Genomic DNA, 12618 nt, shown 5'->3' on the forward strand with positions numbered 1-12618 from the left:
ATAGCATGGTAATATTCAGTATTATGCGGACTTGGATGTCGACCTTTTCCCATGATACATCACCATTACACCGCAAACCGCTGGCGGCGCCCTTATTGCGAATAGCGAGAATTGAAATCCATCCACCCCTGTGGAAGACATGACCTTAATCTCCCACACAATGGGTGTAGATTTCAAATGGAGTCACCCATTCAGGTAATCCCATTTGAAATTCACACGCCCTGTGTGGAAGATTAGGATGTGTCTTCCACAGGGGTGTGTTGATTTCAACTGGAATATCCCATTCAAGGCAATAAGTTCCTCTTCCCATACTTCAAACAATGTCCTATTGTTATGATGTAAATTGATTCCTCTCTGGGTACAGGTGGAAATACATCAGTGCACGATGGAGTGTATAAAAGTTTGTCCTGGTTGGCAAAGAACTACGGTCCAAAAAGAGACGATTGAAAATTAAATTTCATTCTTTCTGCCCCTATTATACTGCAAAATATGTGTCCAAGAGGGTAGTCGGACACCACCCCAGGTTTCAACAATGCTACACTCCATAAAACTGCTGCAGCTGCATGTTTCCATAAAAGGAATGAACTATAATTGATGAAATCCAAATATTCCAGAGTAAACCACCATCAAGATAACTAGCTGCAGTATGCTACTTTCATGGTGTGTTGCTTTTAGCAGAAAAATATAGATGGGCCAAAACTTGATTGTCTTAAATTCACAATATTTGCAGCATGCTGAATGAATTCACAGGGTGGTGTGGCCGAGTCCTTGAGGACAGACTTTGGAAAATACTGTCAGGAGGATTAAGGGGCTAAGGATTGATCCCTGTGGAACTGCAATTTGTAAAATGCTACAATTGAACTTAAGCTAGAAGATAAAGGAAATCACTCTTGGAAAAACACTATATATTTGAGGCTTATTGTGGAAATCCTACTAGGAAGATTGGGGCCAAGTTTGAATCCTTGGGGTACACCTTATAAAATCCTATCAGGAGGTTGGGGCCAAGGCTAGATCCTCGAGGAATCACACATGAAAATATTACAGGTAGCTTGTTGAAAAACAAGAAGACACACACTTACACCTCTACGGTATAGATATATTTTTTATACAATATTTCATCATATATTATTCTATCTCTGATATACTGTAATAGTGCATTTCATAATATAATATCTATGTAGACATCACTTGGCTGGCCGGATTGGAGACACGTTTTGGAATTGATCTATTCAGTGCATGGGATGAATGGATGGATGGAATGGAACCATGTTTGGTTGAATTCGCATCGTCGTTAATGGCTGCGATCCAATGCATCTAGGTACTTGGTCGGAATCAGATACGGAATCAGTTTGTGCCTGGACAGAGCAAAAAAAAAACAGGAAGAAAATGAAAATTTATTAAGGAGGAAGTCCTGCCAGAGCTGGGGTGAACCAAATCTGCCTGGATATCAAATTAATCAGTGAAAAGGTTATCTATGAATTTGACGGGTGCTAATTGATGTTTAATATCATTGCATCAATTAGCACCTGTCAAATTCAGAGATAACCTTGTCACTGATTAATTTGATAACCAGACAAGTTTGGTTCGCCCCAGAAGAACTGCTCTGGCGGGGCTTCCTCTTTAAAATGTTTGCTATTCTATTTATCATTAGAATTATTTCAAAATCTGTGTCCATGGTTTGATCCGACCATCTTTTTATACAGCAAATGATATAAATTCCTGATGAAGTCACTTCTGATGACAGCTTGACCATTTTCACAGTGACTGGCTGCACCAGTACTGTAGTTCTCACACATTGACAGGCTGCACCGGTAATGTGATATCCGACGGCGCACCCGTATATAAAATTCAGTTGTTATGGAATCCCGTCGTGAAAGCCTATCTACTTACTTAAATTCAAGAAGTATAAATTGCACAGAAAGCATACAAACAATGCATTGATTACAAAATTCTCTCAATTATATATAAAGCTCTTCACGAACAAGCTCCATCTGACATCATTGATATGCTTCAAGTTTGAGTTACTCAAAGGCAGCTCAGGTCATCATGCTCAAATGGTATCTCTTTTGTAGAGCCAAGAAGCTGTTGCTGTCTATGCTCCCAGATTGTGGAATAAACTGAAGAGCCACCGATTTCAGGATGCTTATCAGGAGTAGTTTTTGAGCTAATGAGCGCTGTTGAACATTTTGAAATGAATCGGGCGCTATGATATGAATGTAACTGATTGATTGATTGATCTCTTCTCCTGCCTAATATGCCATAATCATTTACTTGAATCCTAAGTTGTGAATTATAATCATTATTTTGTTTTTCTTACCTAATAGGAAGGAAGGCCAGTATGATAACAGGGAAGACCATTTTGAGATAGGGCCACGGTGCGAAGCCCAACGCACATAGGATTGCTAACTGAAGTAGTTGTGTTGCTGTGAACAGGTGCATCTTTCTCTGAGGAACACGACGTACATAGTGGTTGGGCGGATAGGCAGACTGAAATACAAAAAGGTAAAAATGTTACTTGTGAGTCAATAGGTCCACTGTCTGGTTGGTATCACTATTATCTATTGAATCTTAGTCATGCTAACGAAACATTAAGAAAATTACGAATGATTTTAACACTTGTCCTTATATGTAGTATGCAAAGGTAACTTTTGTTAGCACTATCTACTGTAGATAGCATGAAACAGACTGGCACAAGTTTACTATTTATTTGGGTAGGCCTACACTAATAATGAGCTCCCTGATATATTTTCTAATTTGTTTACATCAACATTACATTATGGAGTCTTCTCCTTTAAAAACTCCCTTTTCTGATCTATAATATTTGGTACAATGAGGAATGGGCAAAAATGTTTTGTTTTGGGATTTCAAAACTGTATCTTCCCCGGCTATATATTAATGCACAGCCTCTTTTACATCATTACAATCTACACAATGTATATCCTGAATAGGAATCACAGATTAAGATTTATTTGGTCAACATTATGCACTTCTGTCCATGTCTCAATTTTGTCCGTCTTAAAAATCACAACATTTATTTGCTGTGACATATTTTGTAACAATATACATGCCTCTTATTTGATCTTTTCGCAAATTTAATTGACTGGGTGCAAAATTGACTTCATGAAAAAATGTCCGAGACTGATGAATGCAATGTGAAACAACGACTTTTTTCTTATCATATTCTCAATAAATAGTTAATAATCATTTTGGTAACCCCATTTGAAATTCACACTCCCTGTGTAAAAGATTAAGGTCATGTTTTCCACAGGGGTTGTAGGGATTTCAACTGGAGTCACCCATTTAGGTAACCCCATTTGAATTTCCCACTCCCTGTGTAAAATATTAAGGTCATGTTTTCCACAGGGGTTGTAGGGATTTCAACTGGAATAGCCCTTACCTGTTCAGTTACTAGAAGCAGAAGCCTCTCAAATAGTTGATTGCCATCTAACGCAGTATAGGCCATGTATAGGAACAGACCATAGAGTACTGCAGTAGGAATGTACTGGAGAGGTACGGGTATCATAAACATGGACAGAGCAATTAAGATGTGTGAGAAGAAGGTTGTGAGACGTGTCTCTCTCACCCTCACCACGCTGTGGAAAAGAGAAGAAAAGAAATAAACATTATATAAAAAAGATGACAATACAAAGTCAATGGGTTGCTAACAGGTGTACAAACCAAGCGTAAACCTGTAACTAAGTATGCAAATAAATAACTCCCCCCCCCCCCAAGAACCAGGATTCATACCATCAATCTCTTGGTCCTGATTGTTTCCCAAGGAGTAATCTACTTACATTTACATTATGTAGACATGTTCTTGATCAACTCTTTCAGTAACATCAGCAAGGGCATGCATTATTATAAAGTAAAATTTATCTTCCCCCAACCAAAGGTCCATTTCACTAAACTTTTAACCCTTCATAACTCAAGTAACCGTACATAAAGTTACGAATACCCATTACCAGACGTAACTTTACAAAGGGTCCCTGTAGTAAATCCCTATTACTTAAAAAGGGTAACATTCGTAAGTATGTTTACTGAAATGTAACTTACAACTCCTCGTAAGTTACAAATGATTTCGAGACTTCCGAAGCGTCGTAAAGTTTAGTGAAATGGACCCCAGGATTCATTCCATCAATCTTTTGGCTTAGATTGCTCCCTATGGAGTTGAAATGTACTTACATGCTGTAGACATGTCCTTGATCAACTCTTTCAGTGATATCAGCTAGGGCACGCACGTGTAATGTAGAGTGTGGAAGAGCAGCATGGACCCAGGGTAGGCAGAACAATGACAAAAACAGATTAAGCAAGGCAACAACAAACAGATCTAGATGGTACGCCGAACCTTTACGTAGCCTGTGAAGGAAACAAAAACAATAGTACAATTACTATAAAGATAAGGTGACTTCTGATGTCAATGCCTGGAAGTATGCGCATGCATCATCACAATTTCCATTGTTTTTGCCTGGCAGTATGCCAGGGCTTGTGTTTTTAAAACTCCCGCCACATCACAATAAGGCTATTGAACTGTGTAGTGGTTGCATGGGGTTCACTCAAGCATATCGATATACCAGTCCCTTGCCTTTGTTGATAAACATTGAGGTCAACTCATCTATACAATAGCTACTTAATCATTATTGGTTGTGAAACACCAGAATAGAATAATCATTGTAAGGAGTGAGGCATTTAGTGGAAAGAATAAGCATTTTTTTCAGACGGGGGCAAAATTCTGAAAAAAAAAAAAAAAAGTTGCATATTTTGGCTAAACTAGTGGAATTATCAGTGATTTTATTGGTTCTGTCTGGGAAAACTAAGGGGAGGTGATGAAGTGAAAGCAAAGTGGAGAAGGGGTGAAGTGAAAGTGGGGGGTGCCTCCTATAACCCTGTAGTGTTACCAATGCTTCCTGCCAAGAACATGGCCCACTTTGGTACATTTGATAATTTGCTGCAGCTGTTGTCAATTAGTTTTCAAATTATACCAAATTTGTTTTCTAAACTGTGAACTTTTGAGAATATGATGCATTTACTAAAAGGTTTTAAGATATCAGTGTAAATTCTGAGATAAAGCAGTTCAAATTATACTGCATTAAAAAGGGAAGACCAAACTCAATACAGAGCTTATAATCCTCCTTCTCGTAAGTACTTTTATGATTTGATAAGTGCCACATGCAACAAAATTAAACTTTAAAAATTTTACCACCTTTGATGCTATATGTATCTCTTAAAGGTTTTTTTTATCTCAAACACACTGTCATGTCCCACTCACTGTTCATATTTTATAATTGAAGACCGAATTAAAAAGACTAGTTGCGTCTGACGTCAGGGCAAAGGCATGCCGTGATTGGTTGCTGACCTGCACAGTACAGCATTTTTGGTCTGGTTGACAGGACGTCATACGTAAACTATAGTCTTTCTGTCTTCAATTATAATAACTTACTTGTTTTGTGAACTATTCACCATTGCACTGGATATATTCTGATCCATAAAGAATAGCAGCGATAGACAGAAACCTACTGCCATGGAACCAAGCACGGCATAGATGTTGATGCCTTCAAACAGAGTTGGTTTGAAGAGTGGACCTGGTGTGTATGGGAAACGTTCCACTGAAATATACAATAACAATTGTATCTTATCATAAACAAAAGTACCATAAAGGTTCGCCTACAGTTTTTGTCAGATTAGAACGGCAGTTGTTTACATTTTGAGTGCGTGCAGAGCGTAAACACGGAAGTGGGTTTCTGATTGGCTGAATCAATCATCTGACAATCATAACAGACCGATAATCTGATTGGCAGATTATGAGTCCAAACGTTGGTTGACGAAAATCGGGGCCCTTGAAGGACATGCATAGCTCTGCGTATGTCGCTCATTAAAGAGCGCTCGCGTCAATCAGAGCAAGGGACTACCGTTCTTCTCTGAAACCCAGTGTAATAGCGCACATGGGCTCCTTTGCCTTGGGGTATATTTCATGTACAAATAGAGAGCTCCTTCCTCTGAAAATCCCAACAAGAATTAAGGGTACCGGTACATGCTCTTATTAGCTGGTGGAATTTTTACAGGAGGGCACTTTTAGTTTGTGCCTGACACTCCAGTTATGGCAAGGGAGCCCAGTGCCATTAGGCAAATCTTTAACACACCCCTCCACCTTTATTTTCTTCCTTTCTCAGAATTGAGTTGAAATTTCAACTCTGCATACTATATTATTCGCCCCTTCCAATAAAACAGTCTACCATCATGCTATCTTGTGTAGTATGCTTACCATGGTGAACACAAGATCGGTAAAACCGTTGGTAGTTGGCAATAGTCTCATCGTAAACTCGGAAGTGAACCGGAGGTCATTGAGTCTAAGTTCGTAGTTTGTCATTTCTTACCTAATGATTTTAACAGGAATTATCGTCCTAAAAATTATCTCTAATTAACTGCCCCCTCCCCCGGGCATTAAATCTGGTATGCATTCTACTTCTAAGGCATATATTTGTTTGATACTGTTTAGGTACTTACATAAAATATCACTGAATACATAGGATCCTATGAATGACATAAAAAGTACAGCTACTGGTAATGCATAGTCAGCGACCACTTCACGCTTACTCGCCCCTAGAAATGGACTGGGATAAAAGAAATACATAACAGAGTCCAAATAGGACATTCAAAATAGCTTACTCACACGTACATGTAAATATATCATGTCAAAATCAACATTCACAATGGACTAATCCACTTCAAATCCACACTCCCCCTGTGGGTGAATTTGGAAATATCTTCCACAGAGGGAGTATGAAATTCAAATGGAATTAGCACATTAACCAGCTCCATTTGAAAGTCAACCTCCCTCTGTGGAAGATTCAAGTTGAATCTTTCTCAGAGGGTGTATGAAATTCAAATGGAGCTGCCTGATGTGTTCATTGAAAATCATATTAGAAGAATCCAAAATCTTCCACAGGGGGAGTGTAGATTACAAATGATATAGCCCAAATATGACTCTATATACAGTCGACAGCCCAATGATGGCACATGATAGGCAACAAGTGGCTCCACCTTTAATTGACCTACAGGACTGAAAACGCAGGAACTCTGGGACTTATTACGCCAATGACAATTTTGATTACGATTGAAGTTTGCTTAAATCAAAACCTGATTATCAAAAATAAAATGAAATATTAGAATTATGAGCAAACTCTTGGCCTATTCTCATGATTTTGAATCCATAAACTTGTGCAAAGTGACAAAATTATTTCCTTTACAGGACACTAGGATGACATTATTATTTAAAGCATGATATACCAAAAGACCCAATGAAAACAGGCTGTTCCATTTGTGATCCATGCACCCCATGGGAGACTTGACCTTAATCATTCACATAAGGTGTATAATAATTATAATTTGTGTCACCTGAATGAGTGACTTCATTTGAAGTCTACACCCTGTGTAGGAGATTAAAGTCTTGTCGTCCATAGGGGGTGCACATATTTCAACTGGAATAGCCCAATTATCTTTTGGGGGCAATTTCAGCACATCACATCAAAGCTTTCAATGTGCACTCCATTCCTTTTTAAAGGAATTTTTATTCTTACCTCTTTGTAAACCTAAATATAGTGACCCCAACCCAGAGAGTTCCAAACATCAAGAGAAGAAAGAGAAGTGCATTCTCTCTTTGGCAATAATAGAAGGGATGTGCAGTTGGAGCATAGGATGCTTCTGTAGTTGTTGCGTTAGAGAATGCCTTGCTGGCATCGCTGTAATCGTAAGTCAGGTTTTGCGTCTGGTTGAGGGCGTTCTGAATGGCTGGGTCACTACAACCATCGGCGTGGTAGTAGCTGTCGAAGCCTGTGTTGGAGATAGAAAGTTGTTATAATATAAGCAAGATGGTTTATCTCCATTTACTACTTTTCACCCAGAAGAATTAATACATCGATTCAAAAGTGTGTTTAAGAATTTAAAAAAGTGCTTTTTCCATTTACTTCTGAGACTAACTTTATTTTGTGGGTCTAATTAGAATGCACCCGCAACTGAATTTTCATGTTGATAACTTACGTTTTCCTAAATGAAACTACAATCATTATCAAAATGTGTTGGGACATTTATATGGAAAATGTACACTATATTATGGCCCTATTTCCATTATTTTTAATGTGAAGAAATGAAGGTTTCTTTGGTGTCAAGCCTAAATCCGTTTCTAAGGCCCCAACCCTCCCCTTCCCCACAAATCAATGTTGAGTACTACTAGGCACACGTAACTAAAAAGTATGATTCAACATTGATTGAGGGGTTTTATTCAAATGTGCCAAGACATTTGACTAGCTTTGCAGTTTTAGTTATTAAAATAATATTCAACTGACTAAAATAAGAATAAATGATACAAATTTTTATATTTACTATCCTCTATTCATGCTATTATGTGATAGACAATATTTTGAGTAGTGGATGCCCATACTACATGGCATATTACGCACTACGCTTACAAAGTGCTACATAGATGCAGCTTGTGCACACCTACGAAAGCATGTTCTGTGACGATGCACACACTGCAGTCTACCGCATGATAGACAAGATTCAAAACCAATGAAATTCAGCGCTTACAAGCTTAACAACAGCCACTGACTAAAAAATGTTTTTTTACTCCATTGGTTCCATTCTACTATTACTTCAAATCATCATGTGAGTGCCAGAAAATCGTATGTGCAATAGCACTGATAATGCTATGCATGCTACCCATACGCTTCAACATAAAAAGTCCCAAGTTTTGAAATATTTTCTCAAAATATCAAGAGCTATCTTAAGAACCATTGAACCAATACTAGGCTTGTTTGTACTCATTATAAAGCATTTTTCAAGCTGATTCCAAATGGGGTCATGAAAAGTTACAATTCTGAAATTTTTGTATTTTAAAAAAAAAAAAATTAAACTTGTCATCTGCAGTCGACACCCGCATGGAAAGTGTTAAGGTGCCAACTTTGGAGGTAGCGGGACTTGAGATGCTTCCAGGACCAACTTTGATCATGTCATGAACAATATCAAACTCAATACTGTAATGGGATTAGGCTTTGTCTCAAATCTCGCGCGCGCATTTGTAAAATCGTGCAATTTGAAGAAGAAAAAAAAAATGCATATTTTTTTAATTTCAAATTTTTTTTTTTTTAATTTGCCAGAAAAATTCAGCAAAAATCATATATTTTTCCTCAAAATACCATCAAAATACCAAGTCAGGAATAATAATAATAATAATAATAAAAAAAAAATAAAAATCGCATTTCGTATTTGTTCTCAAAGCACTCATGAGCTTTGAGACAAACCTTTTTTTTGGCCTTAGAATTTATCAAGTTTTTGGATTCCTCTGTAAATGGAATTTCAAAATCTAACATATGGCAGCTATTACACATACACATTTTCTTGCATTGACATAACAAAATGTTCTTACCATGATTTTACTCAATAAAACTACCCCAATATTCAGCATGAAATCATGCCCCATATTGGGCCATTCCAGTTGAAATTCATACACCCTATGGAAGACACGACCTTAATCTCCCACACAGGGGGTGAGGACTTTTAATGGAGTCACCCATTTAGGTAACCCCATTTGATAGTCACACTCTGTGTAGGATATTAAAGTCGTGTCTTCCAGGGGGGTGTATGGATGCCAACTGGAATAGCCCGTTTTGTAAAATAAATCTAGCAACTGAACAAGACTGATTGCATGATATCTAGCTACTACTTACTGTGTGCAAGGGCCTTGAAGGCATCCACACAGAATGCTATACATATGAATAGAGCAAATATCTCCTCTGTGGATCTGAAAAAGAAAAGGAACAGAGAAAATGCCAAATCAACTTGGGTTGGGTTTACGATTAGGCTATTCCAGTTGAAATCCATACACCCCTATGGAAGACATGACCTTAATCTACCACACAGGGGGTGTAGATTTCAAATGGAGTCACCCATTCAGGTAACCCCATTTGTAATTCACACTGTGTGGGAGATTAAAGACACATCTTCCTTATGCAGAGGGCGTATGGATTTCAACTGGAATAGCCCATTGCCCTTCTCTGTCACAATTTTAATATGTGTAACAAAATCTGATCTAACCATACCAAAGATTGTAAAATTGACATAAGTAACAAATAGAGAGTAAAAAAGTAATAAAATACATACGAAAATAAATATTATAAATGCTCATAACTTCAAGACCAAATACACCTGCAATGTAAGGATCTTAGTAATTACTAATTGTATGCTTGATTACTGATGAAGTTGACAGTGATAATAGCTCAATTTTCAACATTATCTCCTTTAGACTGATTGGATCAGGATGTGTTACATTTGACAATTTTATGAAATTGCTATAGACATATGTGTACTTCAAACAATGTTTTTGATTTGTAAGAGCATCTATCTGTGATGAACGATGGCACAGAACCTATTTGCACTAGTATTGTAAGACAATGCTATCTAATGAAGACAGCATATCACTTCATATGATAGGACAACGCTATCTACTGAAGATATCATTCAACATTACATTATTGTAAGACAATGCTATCTACTGATGATAGCATGCAACTTTACATATGTGACTCCTCACCACAACTGAGCCCGGATGTCGCCAATCATTTTTGAGATATTCAACCAAAATATTCTGCTTGAAATTAGCTTTAAAATGATGTATATCATGTCTATAGTACTTGACATTTAAGTAGTGAAAAATCAATAAAACAGTCAATAAATCCTTTCTTTCCTATTGTTTATTGTTAAGTTCGATGGAGCATATCTCAATAGTGGCACTGGCGACATCCGGGCTCAGTTGTGGCGAGGAGTCACATATTGCAAGGCAATGCTATCTACTGAAGATAGCATATTATTCCATATCATAGGACAATGCGATCTGCTGATATGCTATCTACTGAAGATAGCTTAATATTCCATATCATAGGACGATGCTATCTGCTGATATGCTATCTACTGAAGATAGCATATTATTCTATACCATAGGACAATGCTATCTACTAAAGATAGCATATTATTCCACACTATAGGACAATGCTATCTGCTGAAGACAGCATTGTAAGACAACCTTCTTGGGTACAGAATCACATTTGCAATCATCTATCTCAATTAACTGCATGTGAAATGTCCTTCAAACCTGTCCTTTTATAAGAGTTGATATTGGTAGAATAATTGTGAGCCACTCTGACAAATCAAAAACATGTCATCTAGCAGAAAACACTTGAAAATAATCTTTAAAAAGACACCAATCTTACATTTACAGAATGAATAAATTTCAATATATGAATGCTTTTGTGAAGTGTGTCTCCTATTTTTCGCTTCAAAACATTGCAATCATGTGATAGTTTTCTAATTAACACATGTGCAAAACATGTGTGGGGATTTATTTTAGGTTTTTTGTATGAGCAGTTCACAATAGTATTCACAATATATCTTAATCCTATGAGAACTATAACTACCTGCCTATTGGTCAAAAAAAATGTCACTATCAATTGGACCAATTGGCAACATTGTTAGAATAATTTCATCATGCAAAAAATTGGGGTGAATTACTTGCAAACCTCCATTCTGATTGGTGATTTAAGTGAAGATACCACATAATTGACCAATCAGAGGCAATGTTAGATCGGCAGGAGGGTTAAACATAGCCTTACCTTGTTGACCACTTCATGAGTCTACTAGCATCAAATATTGAGTATATAAATAGGAAGAATGTATTCCACATGCCTACAAGGGTGTACATAGTGGTGAAAGGCAGGTCAAAATCCTCACATATACTGTAGATTACTGGAAGAAATCAAAGAAAAAACATGCAGTTAGTAAATGAGGAAGACTGGGACTAGTGCAATATAATGAATAATGAAAAGCCATCTCATCTTTTTAGTAGGTGTCCAATCGTAAACTAATGATCAATTTCCATTAGCCTAAGGAAGAAACATATAATTTCAAACATAATACATGTAAGGGATAAGATTCAAAAGATCACAAATATTCATACAAAGTCTTGAATCTGAATATAGTACTATATAATTTATGGCAGGGATTCTCAAGACAGCCTGCTGGTCAAATCTGGCCTGCCAACCACTGATATTTGGGTCTTTTAAGTCAAGCATATCTTGGCATTAACAGCTGAAATCTAGGAAATAACCAACTCTATCAAGGAAAAAACATTAGAAACTGGGGTGTGTTTGCCTCTCACGCATGTACGTTTGCTGCTCTTGAATAAATAAAGTTGATGAGCCACAGGTAACACTCCCATGAGACCCTTATTTTGTTATAGTGATACAATTTGTCACAGGAAGTGCAAATCTTGAGGGTACCTAAATCTATCAAGATTGTGGTGATATGACATGGTTTACTTGAAACGGGATACTTCACCTGTGCAAGTAAACAATAGAGTTATGTCAGAAAATGCACTACTTTTGTGTTACATAATTGTAAGGAAGTGCTAGCTGCTTTGTTAGTATTTTGCATTAAAATTCAGTGGCGACTACTTTTAGTTATCCAGTAGTAGTTTCAAGTACACATACTGATTTAATCAAAAATTTGGTAGTATTATTTTCAAGCAAAAATGGAGATCAGTATGGCACAATGTTTAATGTCTTTGCCTTTAAT

At 37.1% G+C, this 12618-nt stretch overlaps 1 protein-coding gene across 1 annotated transcript in view; it reads right to left on the minus strand.

The window, feature by feature from the left end:
* Positions 1 to 920: 920 nt before the first annotated feature.
* Positions 921 to 12618, minus strand: part of LOC140141566 (solute carrier family 4 member 11-like) — a 302152-nt gene continuing 290454 nt past the window's right edge. Inside the window, exons 9-17 of the mRNA XM_072163474.1 lie at positions 11658 to 11790; positions 9720 to 9793; positions 7575 to 7827; positions 6502 to 6608; positions 5438 to 5603; positions 4183 to 4356; positions 3398 to 3593; positions 2318 to 2487; positions 921 to 1355 (exon numbers count right to left, since the gene is read on the minus strand). Of these exons, the coding sequence (XP_072019575.1) occupies positions 1292 to 1355; positions 2318 to 2487; positions 3398 to 3593; positions 4183 to 4356; positions 5438 to 5603; positions 6502 to 6608; positions 7575 to 7827; positions 9720 to 9793; positions 11658 to 11790 (1337 nt within the window). The 3' untranslated portion in view covers positions 921 to 1291. The remainder of the gene's footprint in view (positions 1356 to 2317; positions 2488 to 3397; positions 3594 to 4182; positions 4357 to 5437; positions 5604 to 6501; positions 6609 to 7574; positions 7828 to 9719; positions 9794 to 11657; positions 11791 to 12618) is intronic.

The sequence above is a fragment of the Amphiura filiformis genome, chromosome 19, assembly GCF_039555335.1.
Source record: "Amphiura filiformis chromosome 19, Afil_fr2py, whole genome shotgun sequence".
NCBI classification, from domain to species: domain Eukaryota; kingdom Metazoa; phylum Echinodermata; class Ophiuroidea; order Amphilepidida; family Amphiuridae; genus Amphiura; species Amphiura filiformis.